Source organism: Spermophilus citellus (assembly GCF_964194105.1).
Source record: "Spermophilus citellus genome assembly, chromosome: 4".
Lineage (NCBI taxonomy): Eukaryota > Metazoa > Chordata > Mammalia > Rodentia > Sciuridae > Spermophilus > Spermophilus citellus.
The window spans coordinates 3,765,717-3,788,472 of NC_138185.1; the positions used below are offsets into that span (position 1 = coordinate 3,765,717).

The 22,756-nt window shown below is 54.8% G+C and overlaps 1 protein-coding gene across 1 annotated transcript in view; it reads right to left on the bottom strand.

Annotated features, from left to right (window-relative positions):
• The window catches only part of RIMS4 (regulating synaptic membrane exocytosis 4), a 54,783-nt gene extending 34,120 nt beyond the window's left edge, over nt 1–20,663 (bottom strand). The window contains exon 1 of the mRNA XM_081292261.1: nt 20,470–20,663. Within this exon, the coding sequence (XP_081148387.1) occupies nt 20,470–20,566 (97 nt within the window). The 5' untranslated portion in view covers nt 20,567–20,663. The remainder of the gene's footprint in view (nt 1–20,469) is intronic.
• Nucleotides 20,664–22,756: the final 2,093 nt, after the last annotated feature.

Genomic DNA, 22,756 nt, shown 5'->3' on the forward strand with positions numbered 1-22,756 from the left:
GGCTTGACCGTGGGATTTGGCAGAGCAGAAATCGACCCCAGACCCAGTCTCTGTCCTCGATGGCTCTCTTCTGGTTTCTCTTACTGGCACCCTTCACCTGCCCAGGGAGAGAAGACACCAGCCTCAGGTGTCACAGCTCGGTGTCTGCAGAGCTGGGCCTACAGCTACATCGCCCAATATGGCCGTTGGCCACATGTGGCCACTGATGCTCATCAAACTTTTCCAGAATAAGGCGCTACTGCACTAGCAACACTTCAAGTGCTGAACGGCGTGGCCACTGTTGGGACCACAAACACAGAACGCCCCCGTCACCACAGACATCTCTGATGGAGAGCGCTGGCCTACACCGTGGTCTCGTGACTCCCAACCTTGGGTTTTTCCACTGGGGGCCACTGGAATTAGATTCCAGCTGATAGATGAAGTGCAGCACAAAGAGGAGACGGAACAGGAAGCCGAGGTCATGCCAGGGAGAGCTCGGAGAAGGGCCCCAGTGGTACCCGACCTTCTCTCCTGTACAAGACGTAAGTCTATGTACCCGACCGGGAGAGAAGGTCGGGAACCACCAGCCTGAGACCCACCTCTCCAGCAACACACACCCCTCTGTGTGACTACAGGGACTCTAGCTATGACAGTTTCCTCACTTCCTTGCTGATGACGGAGGCTGCTTTATCAGGGACAAGTTCTTTCATCCAGGGGCAGGAGAGAAGGCCACACAGCCTGTTCCCCTGAGAGAAAGAACACCGTGGGCAAAACTCCCCGTTTCCTTAGCTAGAAAGAAGGCCACATGCTGGGGGCACTGACAGGCACCCAGGGCCAGCCTTGGGCCCCACAATTCCAGCAGGGCCTCGACTTGGGCACGGGCCGTGACTTCAGGTGGCGTGGGGATGTGGACAGTGGACCAGGTGTTGGCTGCATCTGCAGCTGAGGGGGCAGAGGGGAAGGTCAGGCTGCACGGGGTCTGCAACCCAGCCCTGGAGAGCTGGCTGAAGAGCCAGGTCACCTGTGCTCCTTGGTGACGCCTTTCTCTGGTGTCTCCACAATGTTGTCCCTAAACTGCCTGGCCCAGAGGGAACCATGGTGGCAGAGTGTCCCCCCTTCCTGCCTTCCCCCCTTCCTGCCTTCCCCCCTTCCTCCCTTTTCATATTCACTCTTGCAAAAATCTGCTGAAGGTGGGGAGTGGACTAAACACCTTCCCATCTTGCCAATTTTTTGACCTTTATCTTCTTACCAGTAAAAGCTCGCTATCTGCCCCATCTGCATTGTAAAAATCAAAGGCTCCTAAAAACTGTCGCTGAGTGAGAACTTTTCCCTATAGGCCCACCATCTGGAGTGGGGCTGGGAGTGTATTAATACTCAATAAAAACCTCCTGAATGTTGAATTTACCAGGCAGACGCCCCACAGAAGAGCGACAGGGTTCACAACCATAAATTACTGCACTGGGAACATCTCCCACATCACTTAATCCCTCCAACAACCTGAAAGGTGAGAACCATCACCATCTCCATCGACCACCTGGGGACACAAGACGCACAGAGGTTAGGCCACTTAAGAACAGATAGAGGAGGATAAAGAGAGGGCGGGAGGCTTAAGCCCAGGTTCCGTCTGAATTTAAAATGTGTACCTTCTGCCTCCCGGATTAAATACTCTATGGGCAACAGGGAGGAGTACAAGTATTGGTTATTGACATCCTCACTCTGTCAGGACTAACACTGACAGTGACTCTGGGGAAGGGACTGTCTGCAGCCTGCTGCCTGGTGAAGGAAGGAGGATGAGCCCCCTCCTCTGTTCAAGGGAGATGGGAATGGAGACGGAGGTGTGGTCCCCAGATGGAGACTGGATAGGCACCCTGAATCCCAGCTGGGGGCATGTGAAGAAACAGATTTCCAGGCTCCCCTAGAGATTGTTCTGTGTGTGTGTGTGTGTGTGTGTGTGTGTATAATTTTTATTGTTATTGTTTATTTCTTATGCAGCGATGAGAACGGAACTCAAGGCCTCATGCATGCTAGGCAGGTGCTTTACCACTGAGCTATGTCCTCAGCCCCTCCACTGGAGATTTTTTAATGAAGTGATCTGGGTGGGGCTCAGGACCCAGATTCCAGACAGAAAATACTGCACAGAGCAGGTGGGACATCACTTCCTCAGCAGAGACCCTGGATTCCAGAAGTCTCGGGAGCCACCGCTGGAACTCTGGACGTGCTCTCAAGTAACATGCCACCTGCTCAACAGCAGCAAAGGCTGGCTCTGGCCAGGCCCTGCGTAGCATGACAATGAACCCAGACTCCTCCTGGGCCACCTCCTCCCTGGGCTCCTTCCTCCGCTCCCCCTAGAAGTCCTCCCTGACCTGCAGAGCTGGGGAGCCCTCTGTGCACTTCCATACCTGGGAAGATCCTCCCCCATGGACATCTGTGCCCATGTCCATCCCCCCATGGCACGCTGTGAGATGGGGCCTCGCCCAGGGTAGGTGCTTGCTAACTACTCGCAGAGACGGACGTGCTCTGCTCCGGGAAGGATGGACAGAGGAGGCCACGAGGAAAGCAGCCACCGCAGGAAGGAAGTAATCCAGGTCACCAGGTTGGGAGGAGACAGAACCTACAATCGCTCCGCCACCGTGCAGAAGGGGCTGGTGCTATTTATAGCTCACAAGCCTTCTGCTTCCTGCATTGAGATGCAGGGCCAGGCATGGAATAAATCCTGGGGAGGTCTGTGTGTTTTAAATTTTATTCATTCATTTATCTATTTATTTTACAAGAACAGGGGCAGAAAAACAGGGATAAAACAATCCAAGGCTGTGAGGATGCGCTGCCTTGTGTCGTCCCCGGGGCTGCCTGGCCAAGTCTGCGGACCACGGCTGAATCGCATGCAGTTCCAGACCTGATCCTAGAAGCCAGAGTGTCCCTGTGGAGACCAGCCTGGGAAGGTCTTTTTAAGGTGATTTTTAAATGGTAGCGTCAGTTTACAAAATAGCATCACCGCAGGGCCCTGCCGGGGCCTAAGCATGTCTCCTGGGCTCACGTGCACCCACGCACTCCTAGGAGAATCGGTCCAGTGGTCGGCATTCCACTTCTGGACTACAGAAGGGGAGTTGTTTTCATTTTCTTTTGGGGTGCTTTCTCTGTGGTTTTCCCAAATCTCTGCCATGGCTACCCATCGCATAGAACCTGGGTGTGAGACCCGACCATTCGCTGGCTGGGTAGCCCCGGAGTCATTTCACTCTCTCATCTGGACAGTGGGATTAGCAGCAGGACCTTTCCCAGAGGTCTTCCCTGGGGACCAGGAAAGGTGACACATGTGAATTCTCAGTGCAGCATCCAGGGCACACACCTGTACGCGAGCAGGGAATACCAGCTGGGGGAACCAGACATGTGCCTGTAACTGGTGAAAGCACAACATTGTTTTCAAAAGTTAAAGTGCTCAATGGCGACTCTGCCCCTCCTGGGAAAAAAGCCCTGGGAAGGGGCAGGAGCACGGGCTGCAGAGGCCCATTCCAACGGAGCCTGCCGAAAAGGTGTGACCGCCCTGCTCTCCCCCCTCGAATCTCAGTTTCCCGACTTTGAAAACATGAGCAGGGTAGACATTAGTCCCTCCCCTCTTGGCAGAGGCCTGAGATGATGACATAACTCTGGTCCTCAGGGAGGAACCCGCCCAGCCCTTCCCGGGCCCCACTTCCTCCCGGGCCCACTTCTTCCCAGTGCCCACTACCTCCTGGTGCCCACTTCCTCATGCACCAACTTTGCCCGCAGGAGACATAAATAAGCTCCCCCTGACCTCACAGGACCTCCAGTGACCTAAGCACCTTGGTGGTACTTGACGCTCCCTCCTCAATGGGTCCCCCAGTTACGTGCTCCACTTGTCTTTGCTCCTGGGTCAGAGGGGCCTGGTCCTACGTGGCCCCGCACCCTCAGTACCCAACACACTGGAGAGGGTGGGAAACGCTTGCTGACTGCATAAGGGATGCTTCTAAAAATGACAAAGGGCCGTGCAGAGCCGTGGCTGGGCTGACGGACTCAAGTGCCATACTATACACGGCCCTGGGCCAGAGGCAGACCCGACTTCTTGGAGCCTGATTCTTCATCTATGCAATGGGTACACTGATGTCTCCCCCTCAGTCTGACATCGCCACAGCACGATCCAGGTGAAAAGCTCAGAGCACTTGGCGTAAAGGAAACACAAGCAACGCCTCTCGTGTGGTGAGGGTGGTTATTAAACAGGAAAAATGCCTGACCATCAGCTTGAGAGCCCAGAGAGCCCACACTTTCCCTCTGGGTCTCACCAGGGCTCCTGCTGGTTCTGTGAACTATCAGGCAGAAACGCAGCCATCCCCAGGCCAGACTGCCACCCTGGAGAGGGGGAGAGTCCCAGTTCAACGTCCCACAGACAGTGCCACTCTTCAAGCCACCACTGTGCTGGGTGGGCGGGGGAAGAGGTGCCTTCCTCTGACTTGCACACAGTTGACTCCTAAGCCACAGGCCTCCATGTGGGGCCAAGATGTAGGCCATGAGGGGAGAGGCCATCCCTGGGCTGGCTGGCTCTCAGTTCAAAGGTGATGCAAAGGCCCTCCCTTCACATGCTGGGGCCCCAGGAAAGAGTCTAAATGAGGATCTCATGCTTATTCTAAATATTTAAAAGTTATAAATCGGGGCTATTGAATAAAATATGTTCCGTCCTTCTATTCTGAGAAACATGCCTTCATAATGACCTTGAAGGCCAGGACAGGCTCATATTTAGAATCATCGGAGTCTGTGGCGGAACGCGGTGTGAGGAGGGCGAGCCCACCCCTCCCCTCTTCCTGGACACCACAGCAAGGGGCCAATCTGCACTTACGTGCTATTCTGACCTCCACCCTCAAGGCCACCACCATGACACCAGCAATGGACAGAGCCCACTAGACCCAAGGAGGGTGTGACCAGACGCGGGAAGCTGGCTCAGGGCCATTTGGGCAAAGAATGCCCGGGCCTCCATACCTGACCACGGCCTAGCAGGAGTCTAGGGAGGTGAGTCCCCTTCCCGGCTCAGGGTCCTCACTGCCCCCTGGCAAGGACGGATCTGGCTGGAGGAGGGCCAGAGAGCAGCCCTCGGATGCTGGTGACCTGAATCGGGGCCCATCCTGCCCAGGTGGAGAGACAGGAGCCAGGTGGCACAGGATCCACCAACAGCCGGCTCTGCCATTCACCAGCCAGGTCACGAGGAGGTTCACAAGGTCAACACAGGTCGATTCTTCCAGAGCATGTGACCCAATTTCTACAGATGTACCAGGGCTTGAGGGTGAGGTGGGCATGAAGCATCCCATGCTTTCTTCCCCAGCAAGGCCCAGACTTAGGAGTTTAAGTTTCCGGGGCAGCCAGAGGCATCTGCAGGGCGGGGGCCACTCTGAGCCTTTTCCAGGGCTTGAGGCATACAGTCGGGGTCAAACCCTTCCATCCTAACCCTTAACTAAAGAGTGGTTTTCCTTTATTTTTTTATTTTATTTATTTATTCTTTTTTTAAAAAAAGACTGAGACATTCACCTCTGGAGAGAAATTATGGGTTTCAAGAGTTCTTGACAAAGAGCTCCATTCCAGAAATGTAAAGCCAGCATTTTAAATTTGGTTCTTATTCACTGCTGGAAAGTATTAGAATGAAGATTACAAATTTAATAATGTAACGCGGCAGGAACTGGCCCGGCCTCATCTCCAGGAGAGTAATTTGTTCCTGCCTTCCAGCCGGCACTTCCCAGCCGCCCAGCGTCACCAGACCAGCCTGGTGACACACTCCTGACTTGTCTCTGGTGCTCTGGCCCATACAGCCAGCCTAGAAGCCTGAGGACCCCAGGCTGCCGCTGTCAGGTCTGAGAAGAGCTGCCGTACCCAAGAGGAGCCGTCCTGGTCTTCTCGGAGCCTTCCCTCCCCCCTGCAGCCACGGAGGACTTTAAAGACTCGCAAACCCCAAATCTGAGGCTGTCTCTTCCCTGTAAAAACCCAACAGGGTCTGCGATCCTCCTGCTCAAGTGCAAGATCCTTGACTTGAAAGACCTAGTGAGACCCAGCCCTGTGACCTCGCCAACCACATGCTCCTTTCCCAGGACTCTCAAAAGGCAGGTCCCTTTCCCACCTCAGGGCCTTTGCACAATTGCTAATAATAACAAGAGCTAATATTTATTCAGCACTAACTACGTGCCAGGCACCGGGATAAGGGCTGCCCAGATGTCCCCTCATCCTTACCCTGTGAGGTGGACAGCAGGGCCCAGTGGTTGGGCTCAGACTGTAGAGCCACTCAGGCAGATTGGAATCTTGGCTCTGACCCCTACTATGTGATTTCAGGCAGCTTACTTAGCCTCCCTGTGCCTCAGTTTCCCCATCTGTACAATTGGAATAGTGATAGAACCTGCCTGGGGCAGTCCTGGGGCTGGAATGAGTTAAGAGAGGTGAAGCATCAGAACATGATGGGAACCACGTGAACAGGGTTAATTGCCACTACTCTTCCTTTACAGAGAGAAATAGCATCACCCGTGAACGGCAAAAAAAAATGTAGTTATAAAACTGTCGTGGGAGTGTGGTCTCACCGGGCCTGCACTCTTACCAAGACAGGCCCACTGCAGAAAATGTGGAAAACAACTAGAAAGCAAAAAGTTACCCATGATTCTTACGCACAGAAGCAGCCCTAGTCAGTAGGTCCACCTGTGAGCGCTAGAGGTGTAGACAGACAGGAGGGAGGAGAGCCGCACCATCCAGGAGAACCCGGCTTCAGCCTCACTCCCCGACTCCCAGGCTGTGCTGGCAGCATGACAGCCCCAGCCACAACCTCCCCCACCTCAGGTCCCAGCCCTGCTGCCAAGACCCCCACACAGAGGTCAGGTCTCCCTACTGAACCTCTGCTGGCCCTGCCCCTGTCCCCGGAGTGATGAGATCATCAGTCGTTGGTGTCAGGTTGTCTAACCTTCCCCCACAGGCTGCAAACTCCACGAGGGCCAAGACGGGGCTCGCCTCAGGTCACTAGGGGAGCCTGGTCATCAGCACCCACTGGAGGGGAGCAGGAGTCAGGGACCCAGCTCTGCCCCTAGGTGGGGTGAGGACAGGATGGTGCTGTCTCTCACCCGGGGCAGCTCACGGTGCGGCAAGAGAAACTGACAGAAGCCCCGTTGTGCCGGTGCTAGAGGAAGAGCAAAGCACCACGGGAATGCCCAAGAGAAGAATGGGTGCTTCCTGGAGAGGTGGCTGGGACCCCTGGAAGAGGGGTAGGATGTCCCAGCAGAGGGAAAGGCCCAATTGGAGGCCAGAGGTGGAAAACTCGCACGAGACCACTGGCCATGGAGAAGCTGGGCTTGGCCTGGAAATAATAGGTGCTTGCAAAGGCTGGAAACAGGAAGCTGAATATCTGGCCTGTGCAACCCCGGTTTCCCTGTCCACCCTGCCACCTTCTTGCCAATACACTCCCCCAAGGCCAGCAGGTCACGCTCCGAGCTGGAGAGAGTCTTGCTGTTTATCCCCTTCCTCACCCCCACCTGGCCCAGCCTCCTCTGACTGGTGAGGGCTTCCACCCTGGCAGCCCTCACCGTCAGGTGGAAGCTGGCGCATAAACCCCCTGCCCCTCATTCCCCGGTGGGACAGCCGAGGTGCATGCTCTACCCCAGGCGTCTGCAAACGATGGCCCGACGGCCCCTGTGCCGAATCCATCTTGCTGCTGCTCTTGTAAATAAAGTTTTATTAGGACATGGCCTCGCCCTTCATTTACATACCGTCTGTGGCTGCTTTCTCACTACAACTGTGAGATTGAGCAGTTGCAACGGGGACCGTATGGTCTGCAAAGACAGAAATATCTGCTGTCTGGCCTTCACAGGAGTTTGCAGAGCCCTCTTCTCCAGTCTCCTGAAGTCTTCAGAAGCCTCATTCCCAGCTGCCCTCGCCCAGAGGTAACCTGGCTTTGTCCCCTGCCTGGTGTGCCCACTCCCCTCGGGGGTTTCACCCACCACCTCTGTGGACTATGAAAACCTTGTAAAATTGCTACTCAACCGTTCTGACTTATAAAAATGGCACTTCTAGTGGTTGGAGCTAAGAGTTGCGCCTGAATCCTGTTTCTCGATCTGCTTCTGGGGGAACCCAACCACAGACAGCAGGGCCAGTGTCACTGTGCCTCGCACAGGCCCGGCCTCCTCGGCAGAGGCAGAGGCCACCTTTGGCTGGACTCCGCCACCCACCCCCTAAGTGGAGCCTTGCCACAGTCTTGCAGACTCTTTAACACACCTGCAGGTTGCTCCCCCTTGTGACTGCAGACTTATTCACCCAGTGAGGAAACAAGGTTCAAAGAGGGAGGACCATGACTTGCCCAGGGCCACCCAACCAGCTAACCGGCAGAGATGGGATCTCAGATCCAGGTTTCCTTATGACAAATGCAGAGTTCGTGGCATGACACATCAGCTACGCTGATGCTGTCACATGGCCTCAGGCAGCCTGTGGGACTCCTGCCCACCTCTCCAGATACGGCCACTGTTCCTGAGGATCAATGAGATCACACAGCTAGAAATGCTGCCAGACAGAGGGCTCTAGGTCTGCTAGGGTTAGGCAGAAGCCAGGACAGACACCATTATTGTGTGTGTGTGTGTGTGTGTGTGTGTGTCTGTGTGCACACATGGGATTGAACCCAGGGGTGCTTAACCACTGAGCCACATCCCCAGCCCCCCTTTTTTCTCATTTTATAGCATCTCATTTTTAAAATTTTTTTATTTTTTATTTTAATTTGTTATATGTGACTACAGAATGCATTACACTCATATTACACATATAGAGCACAATTTTTCATGTCTCTGGTTGTACACAAAGTAGAGTCACCTCCTTCGTGTCTTCACACACGTACGATGACCATCGCATTCCATGGTCTTTCCTACCCCTGTGGCCCTTCCTTCCTCCTCCCTCCCTCTTCCCCTCTGTTCATTTAATCCTCCCATCTCCCTGCCCGCGAAACATCCTTAAATCAGAGAAATCATTCGGCATTTGGTTTTGGGGGATTGGCTACTCTCACTTAGCATTATATTCTCCAGCTCCGTCCATTTACCTGCAAATGCCATGTTTTATCCTGAGTCAGGACCTCGCTAAGTTGCTTAGGGCCTTGCTAAACTGCTGAGGCTGATTTTGAACTTATGATCCTCTTGCCTCAAACTCCCGAGTGCTGGGATTACAGGCATGCGCCACTACACGGGGCCAGGACAGACACCCTTTAAAGGGGCACTTGGAAAGAACCCACTAAGAAGCACCAAATACACACCATGTCGTGAAGAATGCGGACTTGAGTACAGGATGCTGGGAGGACTACAGTCCAGAGCCCAGCCTGGGCTGGCACTTCCCCAGCCCTCACTAGCTAGGTGACCCTGGCTAAGACAGGAGTACAGCTGGAGACTGGCTCTCTCATCCTGCCTCCCCGGCCATCACCACGCCCATCTCATGGGACTGAGAGGGGGACCTACAATGAGGGCTGGGCAGCACGGCACACTGGGCACAGCCGCCCTCCACACTGGGCAACCAGAGGTTTCCAGACAGGGAGTGGCTGGACCTCATCGGTTCACCAGCCAGATCCCATCCCACAGCTGCTGAGAGTCACCTGCAGGCATCAGCTCAGGGCTGCCCTGTCCTTATAGGACTTTATAGGACTACCCTAGCTGTCAGTGGCTTGCCCCAAGGCGTCCCCAACCTGGGGGACTCCCTGATACAGGAAGCTGGTCAACACTGAGTTACCCCCCCACCGAGAAGGGCCCAGAGAACAGGCTGCAGCTGGACTGCAGCAGAATGTCCGTGTGGCTGCTACTTCCCCTTCCACGTCCTGTGTCCCTGTCACTCACAGGTCTTACTTGAGAGCCTTTCCACCGTATCACACCCAGGGCCTCGTGTGTGTGAGGTAAGCACTCTACAGCCTAAACACAACCCCAGCTCTTCTATTTTATTTCAAGTCAGGGTCTTGCTAAGTTGCTAAAGCTGGTCTCAAACTTGCAGTCCTCCTGCCTTAGCCTCCTGAGTTGCTGGGATCCCAGACACGTGTTACTGTGCCTGCACAACACCCATGGCTCAGGCCACGACAGCGGAGCAGGAGGGAAAAGTTCCCCGTCCTCTGTATCCCTTTCAGTCCAAAGAGACTGTCAGGAGTCCAGAGAACAAGTCCAGAGAACAGCTATGTTAAATTCCCCCTTGTTGGAGGCAACCACCCACTGCCCTCGGGGCCAGGCTGCCCAGTTTGGGGTCCCTCTGCCCCATCTCAGCATGACCAACAGAAGCTGGGCAGAAGTGGCAGCTTCCTGAGGCCATATGGCTGGGGGGTGGCTTGGCCGTGGCCTGGCTGGGCTCCAGAGGCACGTGGTCCAGGCTTGGTATTGGGCCCAGGCAGATGAAAGATGTTTCTCCAGACATTTGCTAAGGAACTAATTAATTTCCATTATAGACCCCAATTAGTGATATATCCTCCCACCGACTCCCAGGACATCTCCAGGCGGCATCTACCAGGGACACCAAGTGCCGGAGATGCAGGGCACAGCCCTGATGCCTCAAGCAGGGTCCATCATGGCTACTGGTTACCCTGCACTTGGGGAACACTCAGCACCTGGAGTCTAGAAACATTAGTGTTATTTCTGGCTTTGCCATCCACCTGCTGTGAGGTTTTGAGCAAATGGAGATCCCTCTGGTAATCCCAGCAGCTTGGGAGGCTGAGGCAGGAGGGTTACAAATTTCAGGCCAGGCTCAGCAACTTAGCAAGGCCCTAAGCTACTGAGTGAGACCCTGTCTTAAAAATAAAAAATTACCCAGTGGCTCGGGAGGCTGAGGCGGGAGGATCGTGAGTTCAAAGCCAGTCTCAGCAAAAGTGAGGCACTCCACAACTCAGTGAGACCCTGTCTCTAAATAAAACACAAAATAGGGCTGGGGATGTGGGTAAATGGTTGAGTGCCCCTGAGTTCAATCCCTGGTACCAAAAAATAAAATAAAAAATAAAAAAGGATGAGGATGTAGCTCAATGGTAAAGCACCAGTACCTCCCTGCAAACTGTTCTAGTGTATGTGTATATTAACTAATTCCCCAAATACTTATTTTAGAAATTATTCAATGACTAGTCACCAAAGATCATCTAGAAAGAAACTCTGGTAGGAAATGACTCTTGGGGGATGACAATGATCCCACAGGGTGACAGGAGGGTAGAGACGTGCACAGGAGGAGTAGAGGTAGGCCTGCGCGGTGTCCTTCCTCTCTGGGAGACTCCTGGACCCTCACTCAGCAGATAGGGAAACTGAGGTCGGAGAGACAACCAGAAGTAGCTGGAGAAGACTCTGAGGTTCAGCAGCTGAACAGAATTCTCCTTTCTTGACCCTGAATGCAGCCTCGCAGGCTCCACAAGGCACACGCAAACACACCTACCAGGCCAGGGCCAGAGGGGGCTGCACTCCCACCCTCCGCCAGCCAGGTGTGCGCACCCCTGGCTCAGGAAGACTGCGGGAACAGGGCAGGCAGCAGCTGCACTTCTGCAGTGCCTTCTGTGTGCGGCTCGGGCACTGCCTCCGATCCTCCCGAGCTGCCTGGAACTCTTGCTGCATTTTGCAGAGGACATGGCTGAGGCCCACACCAGTCCCATACGTAGTCAGGACACCCAGCCAGCAAGTGGCAGAGGCACAAACCTGGATCTCTGCACCTCCAGAGTCTGTGCTTTCTGCCCCAAGCCACCCCTCTCGGAGAACATGGGTTTAGTCCGTGTCCCACCCGGAAACTATGTTGTGTGCCTTTGTCTTCTGACCCTGAGTTGTGCTAGGCCGGGTGAGAGTTCATCTCACCACAAGCCCGACTCCTGCTGGAGAATAACCAGCACCCCCTTCTTAGCAACGGCTCAACAAGCCGACCGGGGAAACTGCCTTGGTGGCATTTCCCAGCACTGTGACTCTCCACCACCATCATTCCTTTGACTGACTTCTTCCCAGGAAAGACCTGTCCTGAAATGAACCTCCTGGTGTCAACACGCCAGCCTGCGACCTGTTCTGTCTGGTAAAAGGTGCTAGACCGGAGCCAGCGTCCCCAGGGCTGCGCGAGCCCGGCAGCGTGGCCTGCCGGTTGCTGTGTTGGCTCACTTATCACTTGTTCAGATGGCTTCATGGGATCCTCGCGGTAAGCCCTGTGCAGGCAGAAGCTGAGGCTCACCTGGACCAGAGGCCCTAAAGGAACCAGATGGACACCAAGACGCCATCCGGGGCTGAATTTGGAGCCCAGCATCCCAGACTCAGGGAGGGGCACTGAAGAGACCCTCGTTTTTCTCCGGCCAGTCTCACCCGTGGTTGTCAGTGTGGGTCCCTGGCCAGCAGCCTCAGGGTAGCATGACCTGGGAACTGGTCAGAAACAAGCCCACCCCAGACTGAAAGAGAAACTAGGGTGGGGTCCCCCAGTCTGTGTACAAACAAGCCCCCTTGGTGATTCTGGGCTCGCGGAGACTGAGCAGCCCGGCTCTGCCCTGTTCAACTTACCACAGTGATGAGAACCACAGCGGCCACCGCTGACCGAGTGCCCCTGCGTGCCAGGCATTGGCACACGGCCTCGCTGGTCCCCACCACTGAGGATGCTTAACCCCGCAAGTCCAGCTCTGGGCGGGGTGCGTCTGTGCATTTCACCGTCTTTTCCTCCCGATCACCCTTTGAAGTACCTACTATTATTATGGCCCAGTTTACAGAGGAGGAAGCTGAGCCCCAGGGAGGTAGAGCAACTGGCCCAACGCCATGCAAGCCAGAAGCGGCAGAAGTAGCATGGAAATCCAGGCCTCTGGGATTCCAAAGCCAGTTCTTCCTGCCCCCGCAGGGTCCCGCTCAGGTGAGATGAGAGGAGTGTGGCAGCAGGCAGGGTGGGAAGAAGGGGCCCTGCCCTGACTCCATAGTGCCTTCCAGCTAGGACTCAAAGGAAGCCACGTTGTGCATTTAAAGGCACAGCCATCTGTGCCTGAGGAACATCAGAGTCAGGGACTCCAGGGGCAGGAGTTCTTTGCCTCTCTCTGACTTGACCTAGCTGAAGGCCTTTCCTTTCTCCTCTCTGGACCTCAGTTTCCCCACCATGGTCTATAAGGCTGTGATGATCTCCACCCCCCATGCCCACCATGCTCATGTCCCTGACCTCTCCTCCTCTCACCCACTCCTGTAACATGCCAGACTGCTGTTTCCTAAAGCTCACATTCACACTGACCTCAGGGCCTTTGCACAACATCTCCCTCTGCCCAGAATACTCTTCTCCTCGTATCCTATTGCTGGCTCTGTCCTTTAGGCTTCAACTCAAGTGTGGCTTCTCTGATCACCTCACTCATGCTCTCTCCTATCCTGTCACTTTCTATTTTCATTCCACTTAACACAATCTAACATTATTTATTTTTGATTAATCACCTGATTATTGTCCGTCTCCCTCAGCCCATAATTCCATGAGAGCAGAAACCATGTCCGCACTGTTCCCCGATAAACCTCTAATGCCTAGCAGATTGTCTAGCACCAAGCAGCTAATTCAATATTGGTTGAATGAATAAATACCAGACAAGAAAACCTGGACTCAGAGGTCAGACCCTGGACCCTTGACGTGTGACCTTTGCTAGCCACTACACCTCTTTGAGCATCGGTGTCCCTCTTTGCCCAGTGAAGGGAATGGACGAGATGCTCCCCAAGGGTCCTTCCAGGACTGTTAGTCTTGGAAAGTCAGGCCTGGAACCTACCCAGTTGGCCCATCCAAAGCAGGCAGCTGGCCAGGGTCCGGGCAGCAGGTCCCTCTTCCCACCTCCACCCGTGTCCCTGCCCAGCCACACAGTCCTCTCACTCCCCCACCGCAGAAACTGTTAATGAAGTGCGCACTGCTAAATGCAGTTACAATTACGGGGGCTAAGAATAAGGCGCTGACATCAGCCTCGTCAGTTTCCGAGTGAATCAGAAGGGGAGGGGGGAGGAAGGAGACGGGGAGGGGGGACAGCGCTCCGGAGCTGTCAAGTGGAAATAGCACAACGTTAAATATAATCCAGCCCTGGCCTACATCGGTCTGGAGAGGCAGGTGATGGCTGGGCCCCCAGGGCCAGGGCAGACTGGATTCTTCAAGGAGGCCAGGCAGGCGCAGCAGCTGCTGGCCGACTGTGATGGGATCATCCAGGAACCGATGGCCAGGCAAGAGCGGCAGTGGGGCAGTGGACCCCGGAGGGCATGCGTGAATCTGAACAGGCCCCTGCACCCTGGCCTTTGTCCCTTGTTATTGTGACAGCCCAAGTAGAGTCCCTGAAGACTGCACAGCCCTTTCCCACCTGGGAACTCATTTCATGCCCGCAGGCGGAAGGTGGCTGCCAGCCAACGCGGCTGGGCTGGAGTCCTCAACCATGCACACTGCTCCACCTGCCTGACTTTGCTCATCTGAAGAATGGGCACATCTGCAGCGGCAGCTACCCTCAGCTACAGGATTCATGAGATCATGCAAAGCACTGAGCATGGCTGAGAGGCCCTCAGTTATTCTATTTCTACCATCCTGAGATGCTCAGACCAAGGGCATTAACCCCTTTTCCAGATGAGGCTCATGAAGGTTAAGAGACTTGCTTGAGGTCACAGGGCAAGTTGATAACCCAAGCCAGGTTCTCCTTCCACTCCAGAAAGACAGGGTGACCTGGGCCCCGTGCAGGCAGGGGTTACGCGGGGAGATGGTGCGCTATTCTCAGCACCCTCTCCAGAAGCGGCACCTTTTCAACAGTTTCTAAAAGACACCGGAAGTAAGGTTGTTAGGGTGGCAGAAAGGCCCCAAGACGGGAGAGAAGGGCAGCTCAGGGCAGCTTCTTTCCATTCCGGCTCTCCTCCGCACTTGGCCTCCCCCCACTCAGCCTGCAGTTGGAACTGGCTCTGCCTCTGGGCCTGGGGGTGGGTGGAGAAGGAGGCAGAGCCTCATCCCCAGAGGGAGCCGAGGAGGAGGGGCCTTCCTTCCCCTTCCCACCAAACCCAGGCAGGTGGCCCCTGGCAACTGCAGACCAAGGGAGCTGGAGCCAGGAGTCTGGGAGGACAGGGAAGGGGAAGAGCCCAAGGGGGGGGGGGGACTTGAGGAAGGAGCCCCAAAGGCTCAGAGAAAACTGCAGACCAAGGATCAGGGCCACATGGAGGGCTGAAGCCTCATGCCCCTAATTTTCCCCAGATACTTATTTCAGGAAAATTTGATTAAAATGAATTGGTTTGGGTCCGCACTATCACCCCACCCTTCAGCCTGAACTAGGGAAATAATCGGCTCAATTCTCTACCAAGCTTCAGTCATCCAAACCCAGAAGAGTTCTGCACAGCTCCCAAAACGTCGGGGCGATTATAGACCAGGTGATAAATGGGAGGGGGGTGGGTAGACAGGACAGGGGTGGGGGACAGAAGTGGCCTGCCCCAAGCGTAAGGGTAGGAGTGGAGGCTTTAAAGCCTCAACCTTATGCCTTCAGGTGGCCCTATTCACAAAAGCCACCCCCCCACACCCAGCCCAGCCCCCTTCTAAAGCTGAAGGGCTCCCTCTGTTCCACCACCTCCAGAGGAAGGGGAGGGACAGCAGGACATTTTGTTTCCCAGAAAAAGCTCAGGTCAAATTTCAAGGACAAAAGTTAGCACTTGGTCTGGGAAAGAAAACTCTACCAAACCGTGTGAATAGGGGTGGGGGGTCGGTCCAGAATGTTCACTCCGGGTGCCTGGGAGTGGGGACAGGGACAATCAAATTCTGACTCCCCCTGCCAGGATCTGGCTGGCAGGATATGAGCACCTCCACAACCCAGAAGTAACTCGACAACCACCTCCATTTCTCCTCTGTCCAAATATGGGGAGGGGGGAGGCTGTGGTACTAGTTTGTGGGCCCCACCCACCAGGCCCCCACCACCACTGCATCAGATTTGGTCTGAACGGAAGAGGGCAGTGCCATGAAGGGCTTCCAGCCCAGAGATGTGGCCCAAACCGTTAGCAGAGGGACTGGTAGCCGGCTGGTGTTGCCATGGCAACTTCCTCCCTGCACCGGATCGAAGCATCCATCCTCTGGGCAAATCAGAGCTGGCTGCTCCAACTTCTCCGCCCTTCTCCTGAGCGGGCGGGGGAGAACCGGACGCTGAAACCACTTGGTCAGGCTCAGGAGCCCCATTGCCAATTTCAGACCCCAGTGCAATAACTCCCAGTGCATCCACTGGAAAGGAGATCCACCCCTGCTCCCAGCTACGCCCCAGGACACAGCAGCAAGGGCAGACCTGTGGATGTGGTCCAAACGAGTGGTCACATAAATGGGCAGCCAGAATGCTTCCTACCCTCTGTTTGGCACACAAGCCCCCCAAGTCTCCATCTTAAGAACCGCTTCAGGGCTGGGGATGTGGCTCAAGCGGTAGCGCACTCGCCTGGCATGCGTGCGGCCCGGGTTCGATCCTCAGCACCACATACAAACAAAGATGTTGTGTCCGCCGAAAACTAAAAAATAAATATTAAAAAAAATTCTCTCTCTCTCTCTCTCTCTCTCTCTCTCTCTCTCTCCCCTCTCACTCTCTCTTTAAAAAAAAAAAAGATATTTGGATCCATTTTTTTAAAAAAAAAAAAAAAGAACCGCTTCAAAGGAAGGTCCAGCTTTACCATAATAGTAATCATAAGGCAAAAAAAAAAAAATTTGCCTAGTAAGATTATTAATAATAACATTTTGAGAATCAGTCTTTTACCTGCCCAAGCCCACAAATTCTTCTTTACAGTCATGCTCAGAAACAACTCTCACCTGGTATTAAGACAGATCAAAGTGAACATGCATTGCGATCTACCTCATGCCAGGTTCTGTCCTGAGTCTTTGAACAGCAAGCATAGTATGTTAATTAAAAGCATAGATGCTTGAGTCAGAGTGCCCAAGTTCAAATCGCAACTCCCTCACTTCCTGGCTGAGTGACCTTGAACAAATTACTAAGTCTATGCCTCAGCTTTCTCATCTGAAAATGGGGGTGTTAATAGGATATGAAATTTTACGGGGGTGCTATGAGAAACCCTGACCCTGTGAGGGTTCCTGCTGTTATTTACTTCCTCATACAGTTGAGAAAACGGGGTCTCATGTCTAACTCCTCCCCATCCCAAACCTCCCCAACCACAAACTCAGTGTCAGCAAGGCTGAGCAATAAACCCAGGCACAAATGCCCTGGAGCCTGCCTCCCTAAAGCCCCTGCATCCTCGGGAAAAGCGCAAAAACAACATTCTAAGAAAAGCAAGCACACAGAAGATGCCCCTCAACAGGAATCTAGGAACCTGCAGTGACCAGCCTCCTGGGCCAGATGGTGGCTAGAAAGGTGTGGAAAGAGGAAGGTAGGGTCTTTGGCCCACCCCAGTGTCCAGAGCCCCCAAGTCCAAAGTAGGAATGTGCTCTGCCCATTTAAGGCTAATGGAAAGCAGAGGGGGAACAGTTCCCTCCTTAGCCCATTCCCCAGGAAACCAGTGGAAGAAGGCAGATGAGCCTGAGGATGGCTGTGGATGGGAAAGCAGCCTTCCACGGGAGCTGGGAGCAGCAACAAAGGGGAGCCTCCCAGATGAGCCAGAGGCCTGTCAGACACACACACTTCCAAGAGAGCCATCAGGGACAGGGGACAGACCAGGCAGTAAGAGGGCCACAGGAGCGGGGAGAGACAGGTGGAGCCAAGCCTGCACCCGACAGCCTCCTGCCCAAGCCAGCTCTGTCCAGGAGCCCAGAGACTCTTCCAACTGCGTTTAGAAATTAGTTCAGCCAAGTGCTTTCTGAAGAATGCACCCAAAAGGCTTCTTTTAGAAGGAAATTAATGACTGGGAAGAGCAAGAAAAATTAAGCACCAAGACAACATTCCCCACTTCCGACTTTCACCAGACACTCATTATTCTTCCGGAAATGAAAGTTGACTTTCTCCCTCCCCCTCCCAGACTCCTGGCAGCCCTAGAGATGAGCAGACAGTGAGCTCAAAATGCCCACACTGAACTCTCAGCCACCAGCTACTCCCTGAGGCCTCCTCACCTGGGCACCATTTTTTTTTTTTAATATTTATTTACTTATTTAGTTAGTTAGTTTTTAGCGGACACAACATCTTTATTTGTATGTGGTGCTGAGGATCGAACCCAGGCTGCACACATGCCAGGCGAGCGCGCTACCACTTGAGCCACATCCCCAGCCCCATGGGCACCATTTTCTACACAGTGAGATCTAGCTTTTTAAAACCATTCTCTTTCAAAAAGAGGATTGCTGGTGTTCTGAGAACTGAGAACCTGGCTTTAGTCTCGGATTTGTACCTGCTACATTGGTTGACCTTGGGTTATAAACACACAGAAGCATACACACACCACATACCAGGGCTTCAGTCACATAAACACACAACACACACACACATGCATACACATACACACTCACATGTATACAAATACACACCCACACCTACCCACTGAGAGTCTAGACGGGACTGCATAGGATGATTTCTAAATCTCTTCCAAGTGCAACACTTAAGAACTTAAATCTTCTTGAAAACAATATAAGGTGAACCTTTAAAACTATCACTGATATTACATGCAGTTTTCTGTTGACTTAAGTGAAACCTAGGGCAAGCCACCTTCAGCCAAGGTGTCTGACCCATGACATGGAGCATGACTCTGGAGAAAAAACAAACTGTGCTGCCTCAGTTTTTGCAGGAGGAAAAAACTGCAAAACCATGCTCCTGCCCAGGCAGGCTCCTGAGACCTAAGTGACCTGCTGAACTTTAGAAGTGCCTGGCCACCTGGCAAGAGTTGGGAGCCAGCTTACCTGGGCTAGGGGCTTCCTGCCCTACCTTTTTCTCTGCCATTGTCACTTCCTCCAGACCCCCCAAGGTAGCCTGCTTTCTTCCCTTCAATTTTGCACTAGTGGAGACCACGGCATTAGGGAGACTCCCTCAGCTATTTCAAGGGGGAGACTGAAGCCTCTGGGCCTCAATTATTTGCTCTGTAAAAATGGCAATCCCATAAAATGGCTCTGTAGTAACCATCTTACCCCCACTCCCACCTTCAGGTCAACAACAAGAAGGTCTGTAAGGGGTCTGCCCCATTCATCACCAGACCACAGATTCTGAAGACCTCTCCTTTTCCCCACCTGCCTCCTACAGGTGAGTACCCATCACCCACCACTCCATTCCTTGGCAGAACCTAGAGAGAAGGGTTGTCCAGATAAGGGTCCCAGCAGGCAGAGAGTGGAATCCTGGGCCCTTTAACTCCCCAGAACTGTAGGCTAAATTCTGTAGATGAAGCACTTATGTATTTTGGGGAGAGAGAATCCATATTTTCATCAGAGTCTCAAAAGTGTAGATGAAACCTTCTTGCTCCTCCCCAACACATACTCTCCTCTCCTTTTTGTCCCCTCACTGAATTCAAACACTCTCAGATTTTCAGCTCACAAAACACTTTTAACCCCACCCTACACCATACAAAGCCTTGTGTGGAGGCATTGCCATCCTCATTTTCACAGATGAGCAAAACAGAAGCTGGAGGTGGGGGGGGGTCATGTCTTACCCAAGGTCACGGCTCATAAGAATGAAGACTGAAACCTGATTCTGACTCTCAAGCTGGCACTCCTTGGAGAACTCTCGCCCCAGCCCTCTAGCTACCCCACCTGTTGTTGGATTCACTTCCTCACCCCAAAACCAAATCTGGAGCTCTCAGGTTCCCTCTGCCTGGTTTCAGAGCCCCAAAAAGCTGTTTCCGGCGGGAGCCTCCCGCCCCTGGGGCTCTGGCTAAGGTTGCACGCAGGCCTGGGAGCAGCAGGTTCCTCCGGGCCGCAGGATGGTGGCCTGGTTCAGCCCACCCCAAAGGGCCACTCCGGGGACAAGAGCACGCGAGGTCAGGGGCACACACTAGCGCGCGCGCAAGTGTAGAGTTGGCGCCGCCTTACACCTCCTCCTGGAAGACGTGGAAGAAAAAGGAGGAAAGGGCATCACCTGGTAGGTTCCCGGTGACTGCCCCAGTCAGATAAGAACCTAGAGTCCAGAGCCCCAGACTGTGGGGGAAGGGGAGGAGAGTCAAATGGGGGCGCTCTAGGCCTTGGGCGCCAGGCCGGGGTCTTGGGCTGGGAGCCTTTGGGTGCAGCCAAGACAAAGATGGAGAGGCAAGGTCTGTGCGCCACCTCCAATGGCGCGGGGCGCGTCGGAGCCCCAAGGGGTCTGAAGAGTGGGCACATTCTAGAGACTCAGGGACGGTGACAGGTCAGATCTAAGAACAAGACAGGGGGCATCCGGAAGGCGCAGGTGAGTAGGGAGAGTTGGGTCCAGGCGGCCCAAGGGCCCACCTGCGAGAAAAGGGTGCAAACGATCTAGAGGTCCCTGGGGGGAAGTCTAGAAGACGGCCCATCCTAGAGCCCCTGCGGTCCCGTGGAATGGGAAGGAGACCCTGGGGACGCTTCCCGAGAGGGGCTGGGGTGGACAGAAGACGCAGGCCACCTCTGAGGGTGCACCGGATCCAGGAGCGGGCCTCCGGATCTGGACCCCGGGACACCCCCAGGGTCGGGGGCGGGCCGCGCGCTTACCCGCGTCTTCGTCGTCGAAGGAGTTCATGCACGGGAAGTAGATGGCGAGCGCCTCGAAGGAGGCGGACAGGCTGAGGCGGCTCTGCGAGCGCTCCATGCCCGCGCCGGCGCCGGGCGCCTCGGCCGCGCCGGCGGCGGCGGCGGGCGGCTTGGGCAGCTTGGCCGCCCCATTCTTGACGCGGAGTACGGCGCGCGGCGTGGTGGCAGCGGCCCGGGGCCGGCCCGGGGCTCCGCGGCGGGGCTGGCGGGCGCGGCGGGCGACAGGAGGGCCGGGCGCTGGCGGCGCACGGAGACGGAGGCGCGCTGTGCTCCTGGCAGCAGCGGTGGCAGCGGTGGCGGCGGCGGCGGCGGCGCAGCGCGCTCTGGCCCCCGGCGTCCCCCGCCGGCCGCGCGGGGCGGGCTCCGAGCGGCGCGCCGCAGCCAATCGGCGCCGCCCGGGGGAGGGGGCGCTGCCTGCGGGGCGTGGGAGCCGGAGGGTGCGGGCTGCGCCCCGCTCTCGCCGCCAGGGTCCGCGCAGGTGTGCGCGCCGGGAGCCAGGCGCGCGGTAAGACTGGCTGCGCCGGGTCCTACGGCGAACCCCCCGCCCGCCCGCCCAACCCCCACTCTCAGTCCTCAGAGCCGCCCAGATGCAGGCTTACACTCACCGACCCAGACAGGCCTCAGCCAGGGACAGACACTCTCTGGAAAGGGCCACTCTCGGAGACCAGCGCAGACCCCTGTCACTCGTGCTTTCGCCCAGAGACCCTCGAATCACTAGCACACTCACAATGACATTCCCTCTGCAAGAAGGCAGCACAGATGCCATGAGACGCAGACGGCTGGACAGACACACCCAGACTCATTCATAGACATCTAGACAGACAAATCCATGGACACAGACAAGACTCACACAGATACAGCAAAGGACACCCTCAGACTGGCACATGAGGACCACATGGGCAGAAACAGCAAAGGACACCCTCAGATAGGCACATGGGAACCTGCAGACACACTTGGAGCCACAGGCATCCCACCCAAGGGAGATCCTCAGATCCCACAAAAACTGTGGAAGGTCGGCCAAGCACACACATCCCATGCGCCCACGCTGCCTCACAGAGAATTCCAGCATACAGACATATACACTTGGATGGACACACAGCTCCAAACTCACATGCACACACTCATTGTCCCCCCTGCTTTGACCACCTCATCATTGCCAAACATTTGGACAGACACCCATCAGTGGGCATGTGCATACACATGGAGACAACCACACAGACTCAGTCACTCCATGACAGATACATTCTGATGCTCAGACACCCTCAGACTCATAGGAGACACACTGCAGCAGGCTCACACTCGCACACTCTCCCACATATGCACCTCCAGTGAGTACAGTCCTCACACTCACACCCACAAGCTCAGACACTCAGGGCCCCAGGACAGAGAGAAGCACAGTGGGAACACCACACTGTGCTCCCTGGCCTGACCTAGGACCTGAGGCTCCCCACCCACTCAGCCAGGCCCCTAGGCTCACCTGCTCAGCAGTCCCCACCCATCTTGAGGAAGCAGCCTGCTGAGATGCCCTGGGAAAGAACGAGCCCAGCATTTCCATCTCAAGGGTGACGCCATCCTTCTAGGTGGTGCAGAGTGAAACCCTCTATTTCATGGCTCTATTTCCTCATCTGTACAATGGGCACCCCCCATTTTGGATGGTTGTGAGGATTATGTAAGACAGCATGGACATTAGTTGCTGCACAACCAACTCAATGACTTTAAAACAACAGCCTTTTATTTGCTCACAGTTCTGTGGGTCTCTAGAAACCTGGGCAGCTTCAGCTGCATTTTCCGCTTAGGTTCTCACACAAATTTGGCCAGGCCTGACTCCTATCTGCAGGCTCTGGAGAAGAATCTGCTTCCAAGAGCATTCAGGTTGTGGCAGGATTTGGTTCCTTGTGGTTACAAGACTGAGGTCCCTGTTCCCTGTGGGATGTTGGCCAGGAGTCAATCTCAGCTCCTGGAAGTGGTTCGCTGGCTCTTGTACATGGTCCCGTCCATCTTCAAGGACACCATACATATCAAACTCTTCTCATCCTTTGAATCTCCCTGGCTTCCATCTGCTCTCTAGTCCGACAACATGCTTGCTCATAGAGGGCTGTGTGGTCAGATTAGGTCTGTCTGGATGATCACCTTGGATGTATCATGAAACATAATCATGGTGATGATATCTTATCCTGGTCACAGTTTCTACCCACACTCACATGGGGGATTATCAAGGGCAGGGATCACCGGGTTATTCTGCCACACA